Source organism: Rhea americana, unplaced genomic scaffold, assembly GCF_003343005.1.
Source record: "Rhea americana isolate MKP2758 unplaced genomic scaffold, rheAme1 scaffold_28, whole genome shotgun sequence".
In the NCBI taxonomy this organism is placed as follows: Eukaryota; Metazoa; Chordata; class Aves; order Rheiformes; family Rheidae; genus Rhea; species Rhea americana.
This window is the reverse complement of record NW_028186401.1, coordinates 4268209-4291556: the sequence shown is the minus strand read 5'-3', so window position 1 is coordinate 4291556 and position 23348 is coordinate 4268209. Positions and strand designations below refer to the sequence as shown.

The 23348-nt window shown below is 44.2% G+C and overlaps 1 protein-coding gene across 1 annotated transcript in view; it reads left to right on the top strand.

The window, feature by feature from the left end:
• Positions 1–3704: 3704 nt before the first annotated feature.
• The window catches only part of SLCO3A1 (solute carrier organic anion transporter family member 3A1), a 153751-nt gene continuing 134107 nt past the window's right edge, over positions 3705–23348 (top strand). Inside the window, exon 1 of the mRNA XM_085308644.1 lies at positions 3705–4165. Within this exon, the coding sequence (XP_085164770.1) occupies positions 4001–4165 (165 nt within the window). The 5' untranslated portion in view covers positions 3705–4000. The remainder of the gene's footprint in view (positions 4166–23348) is intronic.

Sequence of the window (23348 nt, the reverse complement as noted above, 5' to 3'; positions counted from 1 at the left end):
TAAGAAAAAAGGACTACTTCAGCTATAAAGTCCTTTCTGTGCTAGCCCTGATGACCCAAGAACATTAGTATTCATATATTAGCAGTTAGAGTTGGTTCAATTTAGACCAGAAGCAATGTTTGGGTAAAACAATAATTAACTACTAAATCTGAATAGGTCAGTTTTTCATCCCTGAAGCTCTCTGTCTACTGAGATTTCTCAGGAAAGTGGTAGGTTGGAAGCTGGCAAAAGGCAAGCTCAGGTCTACTGATGTACTTGACTGAAGATAGAAACACCATCATTCTTTCTCTCCACCAAGTGATTCAGGAGGAATTTTTTTAACAGAAATAAGTACAAGTTTACAACATAAAGATGAGAGAGAAAAATCCAGCATCCTGTCTCTTCCAGACAGCAACTGAACAGATAATTCTCTTCTACTGCAATAAACTAATCAACAAGATACTTCAGATAATTAGTATTAAAGTCATTTTTTTCTAGCAGTTCTTTCTTGTGATAGACATCGCAGTAGATCTACTTCCTCAGCCTTACAAATTTCTCCAACAGGATGTCTGAGATGTGATGAAGACGTGATGGGGTGTGTGTGTACATATATACACACATTCAAGAGCTTTGAGCTATCTAGTTTGAATATTGATAGAGTCATAGCATGTTTGGAGGCTCACTAGGGCCTCTAGGTACATTCTTCATGAATTACATCTGTTTTTCTGAATTTTGCTGCTTCTCAGAACCTGACCTAGAGTAGGCTGGTGCTGGCTCTGCCTCTGCAAGCTGGCTGGTAAGACTGACATACACAATGTTTTTTGCATCACAGGAAATTGTAAAACTTACCTGGATATAATTCTATATGCTCCAGCATTTAKACACATTGTTCTGTTTCCTTCTATTAAAAAAACAAGTCTGTTCGATTATCCATCCAGTAAAAAAACACTATAGAATCCCACTCAATGAAGGTATCTGTCTGGATGCATTAATTGAATTAGTTCACATATACAAAGAAAGTCCCTACATATACATACAAAGGTCCCTAAACAAACATAAGGAAGGAGAGGAACATTCTCTCCACTCTAAAGAGAGGTAGAGGAAAATAAGGCTTCCAGGTTTTTCTTCTGGTGGAAGAAAAAGCTTTTTGTGGATAGAAAACACACAGCTTAACAACTAGCAGAGACCTGGGAGGAAAAGCCAGTTTTACATCATCTCATGCAAAGAAACTTCACACTGGAGGTCTCCAGACAGTATTATCAAGTAGTGCACATTGATAACAGTGCTTGGTGTTCAGAGGGGAGTGTTCTGGATTTGAGCTGCCTGTCACTATGGAGCGTATCAGGCATCTCACAAGACACAGGTTAGAGCCTATGTCAAGGGAATTAAACATTGCCACAAAGAGCATTGGCTTGCTACTGCCATGCTGCAATGAAAAATTAAAGATAGGGCTAGGAGAAAGGTAAAACCTAGAGCACCACATGCGAGGGGACTATAAAGGGCATGCGAAAGGAAGTGTGAGGCTGCAGCAATATTGCTCCCAGGATACTTTCTCCATTCAAGACAGCAGTGGTTGTGGTGGACACCAGGCGCAGTGTGCATTAGGGCTAGGGTTCGGGTTGCGTTTAGGAGAGAGAGAAAGCCTAGAGCCCCAGCTGCCATGGGGCTCTAAAGGGCATGCCAAAGGAAGTTAGCAGCTGCAGCAATATTGCTCCCAGGATACTTTCTCCATTCAAGACAGCAATGGCTGTGGTGGGCTCCAGCCACAGTGGGCATTAGGGCTAGGGTTAGGAGAGAGAGAGAGAAAGCCTAGAGCCCCAGCTGCCATGGGGCTGTGAAGGGCATGCGAAAGCAAGGGTGAGGCTGCAGCAATATTGCTCCCAGGATACTTTCTCCATTCAAGACAGCAATGGTTGTGGTGGGCTCCAGCCATGCTGGGCATTAGGACTAGGGTTAGGGTTATGTTTAGGGTTAGGAGAGAGAGAAAGCCTAGAGACCCAGCTGCCATGGGGCTGTAAAGGGCATGCCAAAGGGAATATGAGGCTGCAGCAATATTGCTCCCGGGATACTTTTCCATTCAAGACAGGAATGGTTGTGGTGGGCACTAGCCAGGCTGGRCATTAGGGCTAGGGTTAGGGTTCGGGTTGTGTTTAGGAGAGAGAGAAAGCCTAGAGCCCCAGCTGCCATRGGGCTGTAAAGGGCATGCCAAARGAAGTGTGAGGCTGCAGCAATATTGCTCCCAGGATACTTTTTGCATTCAAGACAGCAATAGTTGTGGTGGGCTCCAGCCACGCTGGGCTTTATGGTTAGAGTTGCCTTCAGCAAAGAGATAAAACCTTGTGCCCAAAATATGACAGTATAGTAACAGCATTGTCAACTCCTGCTGATACAGTGGTGACGTAGTGGAGATGTTGGGTAAAAGGAAAGTTCAGTACTGGTGGGAGTTGTTTGCAGGTTATGAGCTAAGGGCAGCAACTTAGCATGCCAGGCTGGTTGTATTGCTGCCCAGGAATTGTTTGCAGTTGCGCAGGGGATCAGTGGGTTCCAGCGGGGCTCAGGTCAACTCACGTGAAGCGGGGCAGGGACTCCACACAATATTAATTTGGGGAATTTTATTTATTAAAATTCATCTTGTGGAAGGTGAGAAAAAACAAAAATTCCCCAAACACTGAATATTTTTTGACAGAAAGAACCTGAAAATGTGCTAGAAGAAGAAAGAGCTCATTTAAAATGTCACTTCTCTTGATTTTCACTTTTCTTGATTTCCTGGTTTGAGTAGTAATGATTGGCTTTCCCCTTAAGAAATCAGGGTGTTTTTAACAGCCATTTTCAAAGGCCTCTTTGTAAGCATGTAGGAGTTTCCAAGCCTCACCTTTGAAAATGAGTTAGAATCCAGATCGTTTAYATTTGAAAAAATCTAACCTGTGTTTTTACATAAAACAGGGCTCCTCTCAAAACCATGGACTTCCCTGTACCAAATTATTCAAATACCGCTGATTTGGGAATTTAATGACAAAGTAAGTACGCCAGCAGCCCCCAGTGTACACCCAGAAGTGAACTGGAAAAGCGTGCTCAGAGAGCAAAGCAGATCAGGTTTTGCAGTTCCACTGAGGAGGAATGTGATCTGTAATAGTAGAAGCCACAATTAGTGGTTTTTAAAGGGAGGTATCTCTTGAAATGAGAACTCCAGGTGGGTGTCATAACCATCCCCAGCCACCATCAGGTGGCTGCAGGGCTGCTGACATGAAGCACAGGCCTTTGAGTAAAGCCTGTCCTTAGGGAAGCAGTGGGAACAACCCATGACACCCGGTGGCATTCGTTTTTTGAACGCGCAACGTTTGCACGGACGCTTTCCAGCCTTGATACCAAGAAACGCTTTTTCAGGAACACAAAATCAGGGCGATCGGGAGCTTGCCCTCATCTCACGCGAGATAATTCTGTGCTGGGAAACCCACACGAGGTCCTTGGCCTCGGTCTTCTTGCCCCTGCTCCCCCGCTCTGCCCCCTCCCGGCATCACCCGCCGGGCAGACTCCCCCTCGCTGAGCGGATGCCCCGCGCCGCCAGCACCGCTGAGGGGCAGGATGGGCGCCGGGGCGGGGGCTCCCCGGGGCTGGAGGGCTCCCCCGGGCTGGGGGCGGTCCCGGGGCAGGGAGGTGCCGCCCCCCCGCGGCTATAAGGGCCGCCGCGGACCGCGGGACGGGGCAGCGTTGCCCGTCGCGGTGCCTCCGCCGGGGCCAGCGCCGTTTCCCCCCACCCCTCGGCGGCGGCGGGGCCGCGGATCCGGCCTGCGCGGGGCCGGCGGAGGGGAGCGAGGGGAGGAGAGGAGGGAGGGAGGCGGCGGCGGCGGCGGCGCGCTGGCCATGGCAGCAGCAGCAGCAGCCCGCGGGCGGAGAGGCAGCCGCCGCGGGCCGCCGCTGTGATTGGCACCGCGAGGAGGAGGAGGAGGAGGAGGAAGGCGCGGGGCAGCCGCGGGGCCCGCCATCCCTCCGCGGCGGCGGTGCGGCGGCGGCGCCCGGGAGGATGCCGGGCAAGACGGGCTCGGCGGGCGGCGGCGAGCTCCCGGGGGCCGGCGCGCAGCGGCAGAAGAAGAGCAGGAGGAAGGTGTCCTGCTTCTCCAGCATCCAGCTCTTCCTGGTGTCCGAGTGCGCCCTGATGCTGGCCCAGGGCACCGTGGGAGCCTACCTGGTGAGTGCCGCGCCGCCCCCGCGGCCCCGCCGCCGCGTTGCGCGGGCAGGAGCGCAAGGGAAGTTTCCTTCCCGCCGGGGCAACTCGGTGCGCGGCCCCCCGCGGCAGCGCGGGTGCGTGTTTTACCGCCGCCCGGCGTTTCACAACATTAAATGACTCAGCAGCGGCGAGGGGCCGGTCCCCCCCCTCCCAGCCCCTTACCGCCGGGGTCCCCCCGCGCCGCCGGAGCCCCCCGCGCCGCCGCGCTGCACTGTCGCTGCCGCTCATTTTCCAGCTGGCCCCTAACTCGGACTAAACGCCGGGGTCTCCGAGTTGTGCTGAATAAACGGCAGGAAAACCTAATGGGGCATTTACTTCACGTCTGCTGCGTTAGCTGGGTTTTTTTTCCCTTGCCCTCTTCAAGCAATGCCATGGTGTTAAGTACAGCGTGCCCCGTTAAGTCATCCGTGTTTGGCATTGGGTAAAGAACGGGCGAAACAGGACTTTGCGCCGAGTCTGCATAAGGAGGTCTGGTGGCAGAGGCGCAGCTGTGGCACAAGAGTTGGGAAGATGTGCAGAGGGCTGAGCTTGTGTCCCTGAGCATGCATGGGGAGAGAGAGCCTGTGAAAATGAAAAGCATTCTGCTCCCAACAGATGCAAGTGTAGAGTTGATTTAAATTTCTCAAAATAGCTTGCTGGATTTGAGAATTATAGTTTCCATGGAAAAGAAACGTATTCATAATCTCTAAGGCTTTTTGAGGCCATATACGTAGTGTAGTGTGCGGTGTCTGAGTGTAAGTTCTCCACATCCTGTACTTGTGTTCTGTATTTAGCTCTGCTTCTCTCTTGCACACACACACATACAAATGGTCTACGTAAATTTGTATTGAGTATGATCTATAATTTTGCAGGACATGTAGCTAAAATAAACAAGGTTAATGTTCTCTATGAATATGAAATGCAAATTTGCAGTCATTTTCCCTATAATGAAACATGCCAGTTTGGTTTGGACCGTGTTTATAATTACAAACTAAACTACATCACATCTGTTGAGATAAATTAGGTAATTCTATTGCCTTATGTGGGCATCAGTGGATATTGCTTAGTTCTTAGGCCAGACAATGCCATGCCTTTCTTATGTGGGTAGCACCTTAGCAGGTAYGTACACAGTTTCTGATGAGCTACTTTCAAAATGAGCTGTCAGCATGAATGAGCATGGGATAATCCAGGGCTAAAATAATAGCCAAGGAATAGCCCACTGAGATGATGTCACCTAGTGGGCACCAGTATGCTAGAAAAGTACAGATCTGCGAGGGGATGGTGTATTGGCATACCTCACTACAGGATCTGAATGTCTGCCACTAGGATCAGCAGCGATAACAAATTCGCTAGCGTATCTTTTTTTTTTTTTTTTTTTTTTTTTACAAAACTAGCATTTTTTTCCTGTTTTTTTTCCAGCTCTTGTGTCATGCTTTGTATTGATGTACTTGCTCCTCCTTGCTCCTTCAGAGCATTTCCTGACCACAGTGGCTGCAAAATGTTGCTGCCATTACACTTCAGGAGTCTCAAGCCCCTTCCTCTGAGGGGTTAAATTGTCTGGGGTGCTCCTGTCCCTTCCCTCTCTGATTCTCCAGGGCGCATGATGTGAGCATGCTGTATTGTGATCAACATGACATCATGCCCTAATGGCCAGCCAGTCCCACAAACAGTAACAGCAACTGGTCAAGGGAGAGRGGGAAAAACAAACAAACAAACAAAAAAAAAACAAACAAAACCCCTAAACTCAAAACAATCCACAGCGTGCATAAGAAATGGCCCAGCTGCATCGTGCAACTGTTTCCCTGTTCTCTGTATAACTTACCATCCATCATTGCAAATACCTTGTAAGTGTAAATTCCACATTTGCATCTATTTGTTGTATTTGGAGGGTGAATTTATGCTTCAAAAGATGCTGCATTACTGGTGTGCTTACAGGTGTCTTGAAGGGAGTGAAAGCAGGAGCACAGAAGATGGTTGATAGAAATGTTGACCTAATCTTTTTTGCAGACTAAATGTCCTGCGGGGCCAAGCGCTGTTCTCAGTTGCCCTTCTGGGAAGTGTGGTGATGAAATCCATAGAGGCAATACAGAGTTGCCCAGGTGTAACTGTGGGTGGATTTTAATAGACTCCAGCTCCTCATATGAGTAAGGGCTACTGGCCTCTGCGGTGGATTGCCAGGCTGGTCCCAGAGGGACAAATTAGCTGGCAAGAGAAAGAAGTGAACAAACAGAAAGAAAGATAAATAGGGAGATGCTGCGGAGGACAATTGCGGTGCATAGTTCTGGGCAGTTGAATAAACTGCTAATTTTAGCCTGTCAGCAGTGACAGAGTTGTGTATTCGTACTTCTGCTTTGCTTGGCCGCATGTATGGTGTTCACTAGTTATTTCTAACTTGGGAAAAGAGTTAGAGTTAGCCTATTTTTGTTTTTTAGGGCAGCAGGTTGATTTTTCTCAGTGTTTGTCCACCTTGTTTGGCACAGAGAGCAGGAGGGCAAAAGCTGAGCTTCTTAAGAGGACAAGGCAGTGGCTTAACTTGTTAGGACTGATGGAAGAGTTCAGCTTTGATTGGACTTGGCTTTCTTGTCAGTAAATTTGGAAGTAGATATTGTTATTTCTTAATCTTCTTAGAGATGGAAGAAACTTTTCCATGCTCTCGGCACAATAAGCAAGTGGAGTATGCTCAAATACATGCACCAAGTCTCTGTTCATCCACTGTGTGGTTTTGAAGCAAAGATCATTCACTTTTATGCATGTTTATGTGGATAATGCACTGTGCTTGCCAACAGTGCTTCATAAATAGCAAATGCTGATAAAAATCTATGAAGTCTAATCCTTCTCCCACAGAACTCAGTGGTGGAAACAGCCCAGGATGCCAGTAGTGGATGTGTGTGTTTAATTGGTATGGTGTCTCTCGGGGGCCCTTCATGTGAAATTTTGGGGAATGGTTGAGCAATGTCACATTGCAGCGTGCTTGTCAGTTATTGTGCTCCGCTGGCTGCGGAAATGCATATGTTCCAAAAAGACTTGCTGCCATGCTCTCATTACAAGACTATCCTGCATAGCTTATGCAAATGCCAGCTGATGCTGCTGGCTTAATTTCTGGAGCGGCTGAGTATACCCTATTATTTGCATATTTTTGTAACATTTTGTGTACTCATTTATTTGGCTTCATCTAATTACTCCTGCGTCCTTTTAGAAACTTGAATTTCCCAGCAACTGCAGTGGTGCTGGGAAAATRCTGCCGGTAGTCTGCAGGCATTCCTGCTGCAGAAGTTACTCTGGCTTTCAGCAGCAACTTTTAAAAGCCCAAATGGTTTCCTGTCCCCAGTTGCTCTCTTGAAGCGTGGATCCGCAGATTAAAAAGCCAAGCTTCGCTGGTGCAGATGGCACTAGGAGCGGAAGACTGGGACGTCCGTTTTCCAGACAGAGCCTTGTGCCTTTTGGGCAAATGCAGCAGTGCGATCAGTGAGGCTGGCCGGGCTGTGCAGCGGTGATGATTTAGATAAGGCTGATTCATATACCTTGGCAGCACTTCCCTCTCTGCTCCCCCCAACCCCTGAATCCTTCCATGCATTATATTTTGGAATATTTTAACTGGTAATAACATTCCAAGTGCTGCTGAGGGATTTCATCACCCTGCAAGTCAAATCTTTTGCCTAGCCAGTGGTGAAATCATTGCTGTAGCAGAAGGCAAAAAGCTCTCGGTTTGACAGCCACAGTTTGTGGAGCAGGAGTGCAATTTAATTTTCTCTCCCTAGCCTTTAGCGTCGGATAACTCCGGTTCAAACTGACCTACTTGCAAGTACCCAACATCTGCCAAAGTCGTAGGCTTCTTTAGATAAAGGGCATGCATATGGGAAGCGTGTTGAGAAGCAGTTATTTGGTGTGTGGCGGTTAGCTGTTTTTACAGAGCTGTGCTGAGATGTCTCTGTGCGCTGCAGCTTTGAATGCAGCTATTCATGTGYTTTATCAAGTGATAGAGGATGACTGGCCTGAGCATGAGATGGAAAGGAAAATAACTGGTGCCTCCCAAAGAGAGTGCACTGGTGTTTGCGTGGTAATGAAAGTAAAATTGTTTCTTGGTTTGCTGATGAAAAGTTTTGAGTTGTGCTCAGCTCCCAGGCTAGGCTTATGCCTGCGCAGCAGCATTTAGCTACAGTCTGCAAAAGCCCTTGTAACATGCAGAGAGTAAAAACAGTGCAATATAGGCATATAGGTCCAGGTATGTGTATATATGATGTCAAAGATGAGCTCATTCTGTTCAGTCTGTATTAYTATCATGAATTAGGATATTAATGAAGCTTTTAAAATACCAGGATCAGGAAAAAATAATTAACATGCAAAGAACAAAAGTTGATTGAAAGGGTTCCTGTTGGAGTAAACACAGACAGGGTGCTGTGAGRTGGGCAGCAGGGAATTTTAATACAGGAATACTGCAGCAGCATTAGAGCTCCCCGATGTGCTTGGTGCTGCACAGCCATCTGCAAAGAGATGCTTTGCCCTGGGGTATCTGCAATCTGAATAAGCTGGGCAGGAGAAGTTAAGAGGTAACTCCTGTTGCAGATGGGGAAAATGAGGCAGGTATTAAGAGCTTGATTCTTTTGCTGAAGTTGGTGATAAAGCTTTTGCCTAGTTAATAGCTCCRTGGCCTGAATGGCTTAGACGTGGATGGAGGAAGAGTCTGGCAGAGCAAGGAATTCCATTTTCAGAGGCTTCAGTCCAATGACTTAACTGCAAGAGTAGTTTTTTCCGTTGAGTTTATCATTTTTATTCAAGAATTTATTTTCCTAGAATAAGAATCTGCTTTAAAATATTACTATTCTTTTTCTTTCCTTCCTTAGCAGTGCTGAGTAATAAATTAGCTGTAATACTCGTAATATATTTGTCTCCAGGGTATTTAAAAGGGGGRAAAAAAAACATGGATTGAAAATAAATGTTTTAGTGGGGAGGGAGATTGCCAAGCATTGGCTGGTTATTGCTTACAGTTCATTTTTCCTTAATATATCTTTGCTGACTATGTTATTTCTGGAAACTTGTTTCTAGTATGCCTTTCCCATTAGAGAATATTGTCTGTTTTGCAGCTGAGTTGCACAGAAGGTTGTTCTAAACTAGCTGTATTGACTACATTCACATATCTTTTCTCAGAAGCTTTTTGATGTCTTTAGGGTTTCTAACTGCAAAATGGAGTAGAAACTGGATCTRGCTCTGGATTCTCGTGCCTTCAGGCTCCTGAGCAGTTCAGTTGGGAGTGTGGGACTCATTATAAAGCTTACGCTACAAATTACTAGGAACTACCTCTGATCCAGATTTAGGTTGGATTTTTGAGTACCAGGAAGGCTTGTGAGCAACTGGCAAATATGCTTTGGTTTAAAGCTTTCCTTTTCTGCTCCTAATAGATAACAGTGTAGGGAACTACATGTTTATCCCTGATATTATGTGATATGTGAGGTTTTTTTAACTCACAAAAAGCCCGATTGCTTCTTAGTTAAATGCATTTAAGTGCAAAATATGTTTGATTTTGTAAGTGTGTGGACTGATCAGTTTTAGCATTTCACTTTTTTTTTTTTTTTTTTTTTTTTTTTTTTTTTTTTTTTTAGCAGAAAGCTTGGCAATTTTTTTTTTTCTTGATACTTGTAAGCCCTGCAAGAAATAGCACCTTCTTATAGATGTGTTACGATCCATCGTAAAACCAATGTCTCATTTCTTTTGGCCAGTCTTGGCTTCCAAAATCCTGTTGGCAAGTGCTGTGTGCCTATGTCTGATAACCAGGTCTGAGTTTTAATGGCCTGCGGTATTAATGCAGCTGAGATTTGAAGGGCTTTTAAATTAGATGACAGAATGTGTTGGTTTAAAGGTCTGTTCTGTCCTTGCTTAGTAACTTTATGCAGTGTGACTCTTTAAGTAGCAAGAGAGTGCTATAGCCCTGTCCCATTGAGGGGTTGGTTGGACTGTGTTCCCTCTCCTTCTCTACAAGGAAAAAGACATTCCCCTTTTTCCAGAAAGGAGTTGTGTGGACTATCTCTTCCTTTATTTTTAGACTGTTGTAAAGGTCCAAAAGCTAGCTTCTCTTCTGCTACAGCAGTGTAGATTTATTGCTTCAGAAGAGTTATTCTGCAATTCATCAAGAAGAATTTGTCCTCAGTGTGTAATAATGCTTCCTTACATGTACACTTCTTGGTTTGCAGTTATTCCCGCATGGTAGCAAGATTAAACAATGGAAATATTTAATGGGTGAAGTTGCAGCTTGCATGAGTTAGTGTAGCTTTGTCTTCTAATCAACACCAGATGAAGCTGCAAAGTGGTATTTCTTAAGTATCATCCAAGAAGGTTTAAATAAGCATATGATAATACTTTGTACCTTTAAGGGCTCCAGTGAAGTTGGGAAGAAYTTGTTCCCCGTATTGCATAGCAGAAAAAAAGGGCCGCTGATTTTGATTTATAAGACTTCATTACAACTCTGCAGCAAAACCAGGATTAGAAGCCCAAGAGTCCTGTCTCCAGGTCACCTTGACAAAACCACTGGACTCTTCACAGATGCATATGGCCATGCAAATAGGACTGCCTGCTCCACTAAGTAAGTATCTCATGCTACCGTGCTTCATATAGTATCAATAAAATCAATAGCGATAGTGAACTGTTTATGGAGTTCCTGGAGTGTCTGACACTTCCCATCCTTGCTGGGAGAGCTCTGCCCTGCTATGGGAAGCACTGTCTAAATGCTTAGTGAGGTGGTCCTACTCTCRAAGACATTCCAGTTAAGTAGATGGATCAAAGCATGGAAAAAAAGAAACATTCCTCTTGCCTAGATTAAGTGGGGAGGGGATGTGTGTGGATGTATAGATAGGGGTGTGTGTGTGTATGAGATGCATATATATTTATATATATATATATATATATATATATATAAAAAATGTGTGTGTATTTTTATATATATACACATATTTATGTAGAGATGGAGGCATACAGCACAGAAAACTGGAACTGCCACTCTTCACCTATTGAGTCTACGGAAGACTTGAGAATTAAAAAAAAAGATACATATACATATATATGTGCTCCAGTTAGCAACTTTCTCATTTTCCAGCCTCATTCTGGATTTTTGGTGAATTTGCCTCAATATTTATTATGGAACTCTTGATCTCAGCCCCCTCTATTTTGATTGTTGCATGGTGCCCGCTGTATTGAGGTTGCAAATCTATAATTAGGACTATACTGCGGTAGTTCCTGAAAGCAGTYGGTTTTAAGTGACTACTTGCAGCATAAAAGCAAAATCTGTATTTCCGATTTGCTCAGGTAGTTATCATCATTATTTATCTTCCATGGTTCAGGAAAGAAAAGCAACCTCTGTTAGATTTTTGTTTTTCTATTTCCTCTCCCCTCGTACTATCCTTTCTCCTCAGTAAGCAGCCAGCTAGTTTCCCTGTATTTCTGAACACCCTTATCTTGGTGTGTGTAACTATTTTATGGATGACTTTGGCATGTTTGCAGGCTGGATGACTTTCAAATAAGGGGCTGTAAGGGCAGATGTGGGAGCCTAGATCCTGTTTTTTCCCATCCTACCTAATGATCTGTTCTCTAGGCAAGGATTGCTAGAGATTTTTTTATTATTTTTAATATTGCAGTATCCTTTTGAAACACTTGCCATTACTGTAACTTGTATAATTCATGATGTCTTAGTTTACTGAAAGTGAAAAAGAACTTAAAATGCAGTTTTATGGTGCTCTGTAAAATGACTGTAAAGTTTTTTGAAAGAACCTGGGTAATTCAGTTCTATTGAGGTCTTTGTGACTCACCCAGCATTATGTTTCTGAAGCAAATATGTCAGATTTGCTTTCAAGTCCTTGGTGCTTTGATGTTTTGTATTTGAATCCAACATTTTTCTCTGTTTTTTTTCTTTTCTCGATTAAAATGGCAACTAAAAACACCACAAAGAAACCAAAAGCTTGGCTGTTAGGGAAGAGTTGTATGGTGTAGATGTGGAGGAATGTAGAAACGTTTTGGTGGATGCAATCTCTCTCTCTCTCTCTCTCTCTCTTTTATGTTTTAAAAAAAGCTATTATGATTATATTTCCATTTTCCACGAAAATATGAATTTTTGGCTGAACTAAAATTGATGTTGGTTTTTTGGGTCCCTATAAAAGAAATAGCCTTGGTATGTGAACTGTGCTTATGTAGTTTAAGGTGATATTTAACAGTTTAATGCCTGCAGTATCTGAAGAAATTATGTGGAATTTGCTTTACAGCCTCAGTGCCAAGTAGTGAGTGATACCTTCTATTTCTAAAGCAGATGAATTATTCTGTAAATTTATGTGAGAAGAAAAGTGTCTTCCCTGGAACATGTATTAGATCAAGCTTTGCACATTCTCAGCTGTCAGGGAGCACCTATATTCAAATGTAGTTTGGCCAAAGAATAGCAAGAAAAAGAACCCTATGTTTGGTCCAGGTCAGGATTTTTTGTGGCGCTGATGGGCATTTGTTTGTCATATAGAGACAGAGCTTTAAGTTTTGTGTCTGTAGCTGCAGATTTTGTTTCATTGCTTCAGTTCTCCAGGGGAATAATAGGGAGTGAGAAAAATATCCTCTTTGAGAGGATTGCAACCCATCATGTAAAACAATGAATGCTCTTTGTTTTCTCCCATGGAACTTTAACAGAAAGAACACTGCAAAGAGGTCATTTGAGAGGTTTTTGGTATTTTTCTGGAAAGGAGGATGTGAAATAGCTGTTCCCTCTTTCCACTTCTCTCCTCAGCTTTGTGCAAACATAGGTTGCTATGTCATTAGCAGTAGACCAGAGCATTGCTTGCTGGCATTATGATGCTGGAGGCCAAACCTCATGTTTTGGGTGGAGGGGATCTCAACGGCAGCAGGAGGACCAGCCTGTGCTTGGCTTGGTTCTGTGGAAGAAGTCCCTTGGCCCTCTAATAGCAGGCATGTCTATGGGAATATACGTGTCTACACATAAAAATGAGAAGGGAGGAGAGGAACTGAACTTCAGGAGTCCAAAACAGAAGTTACAAACAGTGACTAGAAGAAAATGGCTTTGAAACATGAAGTAGAAGTGCCCCAGTGATATCCTGTTTGTTGTGCCRTGATAATGACTTCAGTTTGCCAGAGAGGGGCTTGCTTTTCATCCTGACTTCTTGTTGGTGTCCTGTGATTTATCTACAATGGGTAGATTACTWCTTTCCCTTTAACAGGGAAACAGAAATAACAATACATAACTGGTCTATGTTTTTCAAGAGGGGGAAAAAAAATGAGTTTGGATTTCCACTTTTCCAGTCCTATGGCTTGGTTCTCAGCTTTCTTCTGAGCTGCAGGCAGAGCTGGAGTTGCGACCGTTTAGCAARAGCTATTGCTTCTGAATCATTCTTAAAACTTTATCTTTAAAAGAGTATCCATCTTGCTTGGTTAGGTCTGCATTGTGTTTCCTAAAGCTGTGGGTCCTTTAGCACTCGTCACCTGGTTTGCTCTCCTGGTTTGCAGACCCCTCAGAGGGAGGCCAAGAGCATAGTTCCTTTGACTTCAGGAAGAGCATCTTTCCATCAGTGCTCTGTGCTCTAGTGAGAGCATCCACCTTTGGGTATGAACTAAAGTAAAACTTAATTGCCTGTGTGCATGCTGATGTTCGCTAATGCTGTCTGCAGAAGTGGTGGCTATTGGCTTGTTYGGGGAAAATTATTTGCTCCTTGCCTCTCTGTGCTTGTTACCTGTCTCAAATTGTTTAGGCTGGTGGTTAACCAGCAAGGAGCTTCAGCTCAAACCAAAATATGTTTCTGTGGAGAATGGAATTAATACAGTGGTGTGTGTGTGTGTGTATGTATATATATATGTATACATATATGTGTATGTATGTATTTGTTTCTAATTTCTTTTCTCTTCTGCTGACACTGTCTGTAAAATTTGGTAACTGGGAATGAGCCTCACCATAACCTATGCAAAGCACTGCTGCTTGTGCGACTTGCAGAGGGCATGGGGCATATAGGCCCTTTCTAAGAAATAGTGGGCAGCATTTGTTAGGGCTTACCAGCGAAAGAAAACTGTGTTTTTGTTTTCATCTTGCTCGATGTACAGGCTGGAGAGCAGCTAGCTACAATGGGCCTTTCAGCCTCTGCATGAGATCCACGCTTTGTTTCCTGCTGCATATTGCTAGTTATAATGCAAGCCCTTATGTCTGAAGTTAGTGCAGCTGTTGGCTAAGTGACAGTAGCTTTAATTGAAGGCATGCCTTGTCTCGGGGCGCTTGTTTGCGAAGGGCAGTGATATTAGTTTTAGTAAGATCAGCCAGCCCGGGAGATCAAGCAGTCGCTGGAGTCGAGGTGGTCGGCAGTCCAAATGCTGGCGGCCCTCGGCAGTGCTTCCGCGGGCAGCCTGCTGGCGTCTTGCATGCTCCAACTCCAGGGCACAGAGGGACAATTTGGCCCCGAGTTTGTATTTCTGTCGTCAAAAGGTGGAATCAAATACCTTTTAGCTAGCTTGAGCCAATGAGTCACAGTGCTACAGTCTAGGCTGAGTTTTGCTTTCTGTTCTTCTCTTGCTGTAGTCTGTGATACTTAATAAAGAAATCAGATATCAAGGGAGCTGGCATAGGGTTAGCAAAAACCTTCCTCTACGGGATTTGGGATTCAAATTTGCCAACTTTAAAGAACTCAAGGGCAAAAGCTGAAAAAGGAAGACTTCAAGTATTCCATGGAGCTAGATAAACTACTAGCTTTCCAGARCTTGTTTGCTCAATTGAGGCCACTTCTGCATTGACAAATCACTGAATGAATGGATTCCAAAAACAGCTTGGGAATTATTTGGCTATTGAAGTCAAGCCATGCTAGCAAACCACATGCTAGAAGCACAGCTTTGTCTTTGGTACTTGYAGTATGCTGTGTCGTTTGCAACTGAACAAACTCTAAACTGGTCCTATACAGAAGTCTAGTGTCTAGATGCATCAGCGCTGCTGTATTGCTCTTAAACTCTGTGCTAGCTCCTTTGGGGAAGGCAGAAGTTTCAAATCTTTAATCAGTGTGTTTTGGAACCACTTTGAATTTATAGTTTAGCCTCTTACAGCTGAGATGGTATTTATTGATGTGAATCATTCAACTTAATTCAAAGCTTGACAAGCTTTTTGCCAGACTTTTTTTCTATGTTGCTACTGCCTTATTATTTAAATAGATCCCTAATGAATTACTGTAGTTGCATTTAATGGCTCCTGGGAAATACTGGATGCACTCTCTAGAACCAGTTTGTRCTGTATTTTCAGATGCATATTGCAAACTCTGGATGTGCATCTCTGGTGTCTGGGGTCGCTTGTCACTGTCTGGGTTTCTGAAATGCTCCCAAGCTGATATGCTGCATCTTTGTTATTCTCTGGGCCAGTACCTAGTGAACAACTGGTGGGCAAGGGAACAGCTCAGAGGTGCATCTGGGTGCAAAGTTTAACTGCGTTGTTGAGACCATGGTCTTCCTGGCAGAAAAAGCCAGACCATTTGCATCCAGGATGCAGCATCCCCTTTCTTTAGGGATAAGGCTTCAAGCCAGTTAMGACTTTTACATAGCTGGGGTAGTGAGTCAAGGGAGGGAAAGTCTAGGAAGGAGTTAGGTAGAATTCAACATTTTGGGGAGGTCCTTTTACACATCAAGAATGTCCTTCAAGTGGGGGTATGGCAAATAGTCATTATTTGGCTTCATTGAATTAGTGAGTAGGTTTTTATATTGTGTGCGTACGTAGAAACCAAGGAATCAACATGAGATTGCATGGCCTCCTGTGAGTGTTCTTACTTTATTTTTTTCTCCAGACTATATTCCGATGCACTGGTTCAATATTTGTGTGTTCCCACCTTCACATTGACTTGCTGTGAGATGACAGTACTACTTGATGGGGATGATAACCAAAATGAACAAAAAAATCCAGCACTGGGCTTGTGGGAAAGTGAAGTCTTCTGGTTTAGTTAGAACAGCACCTTTTGGCAAGAGTGGGGCATGCCTTGTTAMTTCAGTGTAGAATTTGGCCAAAACGTTATGGACTTTGGTCAAGTGTTGTACTGTGAGACTTMAAGGTGTGGGATCTCTCTTTTTAAGAGCTAAACAGAACTATCCTGCACTGGRAATGCAAGTTTAAAGTAAAATGACCTTTGTTTTCTCCTTTATTCTCCCCTCCTGTGGTGCACAGTGTATAGATTCAGACACTTTCAATTTGATTCTCAGTGTCCTGATTACACTYGGAACTCCTGGAATCCAGACAGCGTCGCAAAAAATTAAATTCATGGAGTGTTTCCAGGAGCTGGTGTCACTGCGTATTTCCCTGCCCTCTTCCTTGCCCCCACTGCTTGCACACAAGCAAGAGATTAAACAACGGGGAGCAGTGCCTTGTTTCTTCTGAGACAGTACTAGCTAGGCAGMAGCAGCTGATCATGACATCTTGGCAGGGACAGACAACTGTTTCTACCACACGTGGGTAATATTTTCAAACTGGATTTTTACTTTGCAGCCTGCTCTCCGGAGGTGTCTTGTCCGAGCTGACTCCCTTCATCAGTCAAAACTGATATCAGTGCCCCAGAGAAATCTGCTTTTATTTGCATTTGAGCAATGTGACAACAGGGCAGACTAAAGGGAGAGTAGCTTCTCCTGTGGGTTGATGGTGTTGGCTAAGCAACAGCAATACCTGCAGTTTTTGGTGAAAATACAAACCAAGAATTTGGGAAATTTAGATTCTTTTTCTGACTTTGTTGTGGATTTCCCTAAATTCTCTTCGGGCTTTAGTTCTGTCAATAAAATACACAAGCTGCAATATTGTCTGGCTTCGTGGGCATTTTGTGGGCTGGAATTGTGTGTGTTCAGCCTGTAGGATGGCGGTAACTGAAGTGAACAAGTTACCGTGGTGAGGGCCCTGAGTCAAGTCCCTATCTGCTACCATAATAATGTTAGTAGTATTAAATGAATTAATGGGTTGGTARTCTTTTACTATCACACCTATAGTTGGTCTGTGGGGCTGCTTCTTTCACCCTGGGCTGTGATGCAGCCTCCTTGTCATCCCTTCTTCCTTCTCACCATGCCCAAAGCCATAGGGTGGAGCATCTAGCCCTTTGCTTTCTGGGCCCTCACAGGAAAAGGCTATTTGGAGCTGCGTTACGTGCTCTGACAGTGATAGATTCTTAAAAGAGCCTGAGGGTATTATTTTTCAAAGACATTTTCTGAGCCACACTTTGACAAAAGTGACTTATTCTAAGTGTCTCTTTGAAAATGGGACTTTTGTTCCAAAGCTGCTTAACTGCTTTCAAAAAATTTCTTCTCCTATTATTGATTGCAGTGGACTGCTTTAGTGTTGTCTAGCCTTGTTAAAGCAGGCCAAATTTAGATCCTAAATGTTATATACCTGGTTAATAAACAGTATTACAATTAGCAATTTTGGAAGCAGGAACTGTGGAAAAGTTCAGTGTAAAAAGAATGAACTTCATGTAGTAGCTGTCTGCAAAGGACGAGTGAGGAACCAGACATGGGAGGGAAAACAGGAATTTGAAATGGGTGTAGGCAGTGTGTAAGTAGTTATGGAGCCAGAAAGAAAACTTTAATAGGCCTATGCTGGAGGACAAAAGATGTTGAATTACAGGTAATGAGATTAGATGAAGAAGGCTTCTTCTGCTAGTCAAACTGTCTGAGTTAATTTAACCTGAAGATAGCCTTATATCTTAGGCTTGCCTGCTTTCCAGCTTCCCCCAGACAACTTGAAGGACTGGGAGCCTTGCTGCGATCCTCCATGGCCAGTTCCCTAGGACTGTCCCTCCAGTACAAGAAACCTGTGCTCAGGGGCTGGGGGGACCGCTTCACTGAGATACTGGTGGATCTAGCTCACTTGGTTTAATGAGAGTATCTTTGCATTTTCCTTTGCTTGCTGCCTACCTGAGTAAACTTTAAGCCTTGCTCTGAGCAATGAACCTTGAGAGATCCCTACTGCTAAGAAGAATACTTGAGCTGTACATGCACCTTGCCCTGAAGGGTCTGACTTGAACCTGCATAACCCAGAGAAGGTGAACCCAGAGATTGAGACAGTCTGAGAGAAAAGAGTTAGTGCTCATGTTAAACTTGGTAACCAATCAGTTAGTGCTGCCATCTGGTCTGGCTTTGTACTGAACAGCGAATGCAAAACCATTCCCACTCYGCAGCAGCTTGAGTCCTGGATTCTTCCCAGAATGTGGGATGCCCCTACTGTTGGAGCAGTCCTACACGGGGCTTCTCCAGTACTGTGCTTTTACTCACTTCACACCTTGATAGGTAAGAAGAGGAGGTGGTGACTTCTGTTTTCCTTGCATGTGCTTATTGAGTTTACACAGGGTCTGGTGCCCCTACAGTGAGGGGAACCCATAAGCTGTGGTTAGGTGGCTTTCCCAAGGCAAGGGCTGTCATTAATCCTGCAGACACAGGGGTGAAATTCTGCCATCTGTGTGTACAGTCTCAGCAGATGCTTTTGCCTATTGGCTTTTTGATAGCTCTCTTCATAGTGAGCCCGAAGGAACAGATCTCTCATCTCGTGAGACCTCTCATTCTTTCCATCTATTACAGAAAATACATAGTCTGAGTGGGGTTGTGACAAATTTGCAAGTTGAATCTAGATCTCCAAGTTAACTGTTCTTAACAAGACTTTTTTAATTCCCTATATGTTTGTGTATGTGTATTATTTAAAAGGCACTTTTAAGTCACCTTCTATGCAGGAGAAGGGACTTTCTATCTTCAGGAGTGGTGAAAGAGAGAGTATATGATGATATGGGATATGAAGTTGAATGGCTTGTGTTGAGATCAGAATTGCCAAACTTAAGCACACGGATGCCACAAATCTGCYCGTGACAACTCCCACCTTGTTCTTCACTCAGGAGATGTTCAGATAACTAGGCTCTCCAACAAGAATAGACTTAAGATCATCTTCCAGCCCTGACCTGCTGTCTGTTTACACCACAGATCCTCCTCCACTCGTGCACTGTTCTTCAGCAGGATGTCTGACAGCAGCAGGCACGCAATCCCTGTTCGTACCTTTTGGCTCTGCACCGAGACAATGTGGAAAGAAATGAGTAGTTTGCGAACAGCTTTGTGGGAGGGTGTTACTTAGCAAATAAGCAGGATAGTATGGACAGCTCTTGTGTGGGCTGCAAGGTGTGAGATGGGTTAAGAAACTCACATGGCTGTGGGACACGCTCAGGGTGTTGTTACTTAAGTGCAAGAGAGACCCTAATTGCAATGGCAGATGCTTAGGATAATTTGGTATTTCTCTTGCAAGTTGTTATGAAGTGCTGTAGATTAACAAAATGGCCATGTCATTGCCAGTTCCCTTTTAAATARCTTCCTTCCTCCTATCACTTACTAAGTTGAAGTATTTCATGTACTAGTTGAAAAGAATTGCCTCTGACTTCTCCTTAAGCCAAGTTCCCCTTTGCTGCAGTTGGATACCCTTACTGCAGGAGGGCTTAATGCTGCAGCATTGGAGATACAGCAGAACCCGAGCAGATGGGGAGAAAAGTGGTAGGACTTGTCAGAAAACCTCCTCTCTCAGTGCACAGCCTTTATATAATTACCGTTGTCCTCCAACCGTGAAAACTGAATTCAGTTTCCATCAAAGCTTTTATTAGAGCTGCTTTAGTGTGTCCTGCATGTGTCACTTCTGCCCTGGCTCTTGCCTGGCAGCTGAGAACGTTTCAGCTCTGCAGGCCTCTTGTCTTTATCTGCACTCTGGCATAACTTGGATGCAACCCTTAGCCCTGAATTCATCTCTCGATTGTAAATTAAGATCATGTGAAACCCTTTGTGTGACAGGTTTTCTTGTCAGGCTTGCAGTATGGTTTCTGCTGTGGTTAGTGGCTGTGCTTATAACACTGTGTCTTCTGTGCAAGCATATAACAAAGTGCACTGTGTTAGAAAGTATTTTATTAGGAAAATAAACTGTGCACTGCTACAGAGACCTGGGCCAATGTGTAAATCTTACTGCCAGTCCTATCTGTGGTTGTGTGGCTGAGTTCTCTTGAAGTTATACGAGCCTATACTTAAATTTTTTAGTATGGTTAAAATTGTTCTTTATCTTGCTTTGTACAGTGGCTCACTGGTGGGGAAAGTGGAGGAAGACTGGATTTTTTTTTGTTTTTGTTTTTTAAACTGCATTTGAACCAAAGTTGCTCAGTCTGCATCCCTATGGCTGTTTACTTCCACAGAACCGCAGAAGTTTCACAGAACCTTCGCAAGGGGAGAGGCCCCTTTTTGCAAGCTCCTGCTATAGAGCACTTATTCCACATGGGATTCCTCATCCATGGTTTGAAGCATGCCACTAGCTCTGTTACTGTGCTTTGGTTTTTAGAGCATGCAGAATTGCAGTATAGGGTTGAGGTTTGCTCCTTTGCATGTTTATGATGATATGCATTTTAATGCCAGTGAAAATGACATAACAAATAAATAAGGATTCAAATATTCACTGGATTCGTTGTGTTTATGCTACTAAAGAGCAGCGCATGCTACAAATGGATTCTGAYATTGGATGCATTTATGTAGATATCTTGTCAGAAACTAAAATATCACATGCAGTCACACATGGTGAGGTGAATCTTGAACAGCTGGTTGGGAGGCAGAAAGGTTGTAAGGAAGTTCAGACTGCAGGTAAAGCATTGCTATACGCTAGGACCTAAAAGGGTACAAAATGCCAGTCTTGACCATACTGCACTTCTGTTTCAGGACAGCACAAAAAGCCTTCAAGTTCTGTTAGAGAAGGTCAGTGTGGCCTGATGCTCTGTACCTGTGTCTATTTTGAGCCGTCAGTGACTCTAACTTTTCTTGGCGGAAGTGAGGAGTTAGATTACAAGTAACACCTCTTACCATCTTTTTGTTAACACCTCTCCCCATAGAATGGGGCAATACTACCTCTCTTCCTCATGAGAGGTAGGAAAAAGATTTGGTTCCCAGTGTCCTATGCAGAGTCCTTAAGAAGCAAATGCTGAAGACGACRATGACCCTGTTGCATTGCTCTTTGCTGTAGTAATTGCCTGCATCACAGAGGTTAGATTTTATGTTGCGTGTCTGATCTACACTGGATCTGTCTTGCTAGACTAGTAGAAATTACATTTATCCAACTTTGAGATACATATGGCTTTTTAGGGTCTGCCAACTAACCTGGCTGTGTAAGATGGTCATCCTCTCTCTGGTTGTTGTCAGGGAGTAGCTATGCTGAAGTGCCCTTGTGTATCAACTTCTGACTGAACAGGCTATCTTCTGCAGCTGCTGACTGCTCTTTACTTTTTTTGCAGTATATAATTAGCGTTGCTCTGAGAGTGTCTGATGGCATGGTCATGACCAAACAGAAGGGTTACAGGGGTGTGCTTGCTCTGTGCTCTGCATCAGCTGAGGGCAGGTGGCCCAGGATGCTGAGATTACTGAAATATGGGGAGGAAAGAAGTCACCTGATAAACAGCAAGATACAAAAGATGGCCAACACATTGTTTGCACGGTGTCAGAGAGGAAGAAAGAGGAGGGTTGTCAAAAACATACGTCTTGCCTTGACAACAAGGGATGTGCTACATCCCTTGCTGCATGGTGTAATATCCTTTCTCCTCAAGCTGCTGAAAACTCTGACCTTATTCACACACTCCAAAATAAGCACCTATTTAATCTCAGAGCCAGTCACCAGAATGTAGAATAAGCTGTYCATCTTGTGTGCTGGAACGAGGCATGGCTGGGAGCTGCAGGCTCCTCATGGTACCACTGCAGTGCCTTACAGATTTACCCATAGTAGCCTAGAAACTTCATAGGCAGACGTAGCAACAGCCAAGGTAATGACACCCTACTTCTCAGCAGTGGTTCAGCTGTGACATCTATTATCTCTGTCATGTGGATGCACATTTGTATCCAGAGACAACTTCCAGATTTTGAGCCAGCTTGGGTGTGTTTGTATCTCCACCCTTCTTGCTTTCCCTTTCATTAGCATGCCCAAAACCAGTGTGGGTGTTCACATCAACAGTGAGAATATTCCTTAAGTTTCCACTGACTTTACTGGACTGGAAATGATGTTTTAAATAAGTGATGACCTATACGAGATGGGCAGTCTTGATGCCTCTGGTGCCTAGGCAGAAAGGATGCGATGGGCTGGGCACTATCAAAGAGGCACTGGTGCCTGCAGATGGGCTTCTGGATATCTTCCTTGCCCAGCAAGGAGTCAGTGCCTTACACTGGATATTACAGCTTGTGGTCAGCTGCCTTCCTTCCCAGCCTTCCTGGGTGGAAGGCGTGGGCAAAAGCTGACAGAATTGTCTGCATTAAAAATAGGCTCAGCCACAAATTATCATTTAATGCTGAAACTGTGGAGCAAAAAGATGTTGGAGCAGGAGATCAGCGTCATTCCCTCAGGCTTTAAATCTCAGCATGATGGTTGTGCTGTCAGCTGGGAGGGTGGGTGGCGAGAGGGGCAGAGCGCGTGGGAACACTGATATGTGGGGAGGCAGGTTGTCTCAAGTGGTGGTTGAGCACTGGGGTGCCCTTTGGCCATCCTGTGTTGTTGCTGGACGAGAGGGCAAGCTGACAGCTGAAGTGGGCCTTGGCCTACAGGAACGGATGCTTTGTTCCTGCAGTGGTTGCTTTGGCTTTTTGAGGAATCCTGTGTTTCCCAGCTCCCTAATGGAGACTGTGGGAGACGGTTCTCRTTTGTTTTCCTTTGGGAACATAGTTGCCAGGCAATTATTTTACACCCTGTAGCACTGCAGACATGTCTCTTCAAGTCCAATCTCTTACCACATAACTGAGAAAATGTATTTTACATTAAAAAGCCTTTAAAAAAGGCCCTTCAGGCATAAAGTCGATGTGTTTTCTATATATATCCTTGTATTATTAATACAATGAACTTATCTCTAGACTCTGTGGGTGAATATGACTTGATCATTCGAGATACGAACAATATGATATTCATTTCCAATGCACAGTATATCTGACTGCRTAATGGTGCCCCCAGCCTTAGATTTATTTCTTAGTGCTAGAGTGGGGCAACAGCGTGAGGCAGGCTTGTGGATTGCATTTTTGCTGAGCATTAATATAAAATAAACAGGCTGTAGAGAGAACAAATTTACCTTAGTTCAGAAATGCCAAGATCCATAGATCTGGGGCAGACAAGAATGATGAATGTGAGCATGTGTTATTGAAATAAGTCCAGAACAGCATGACA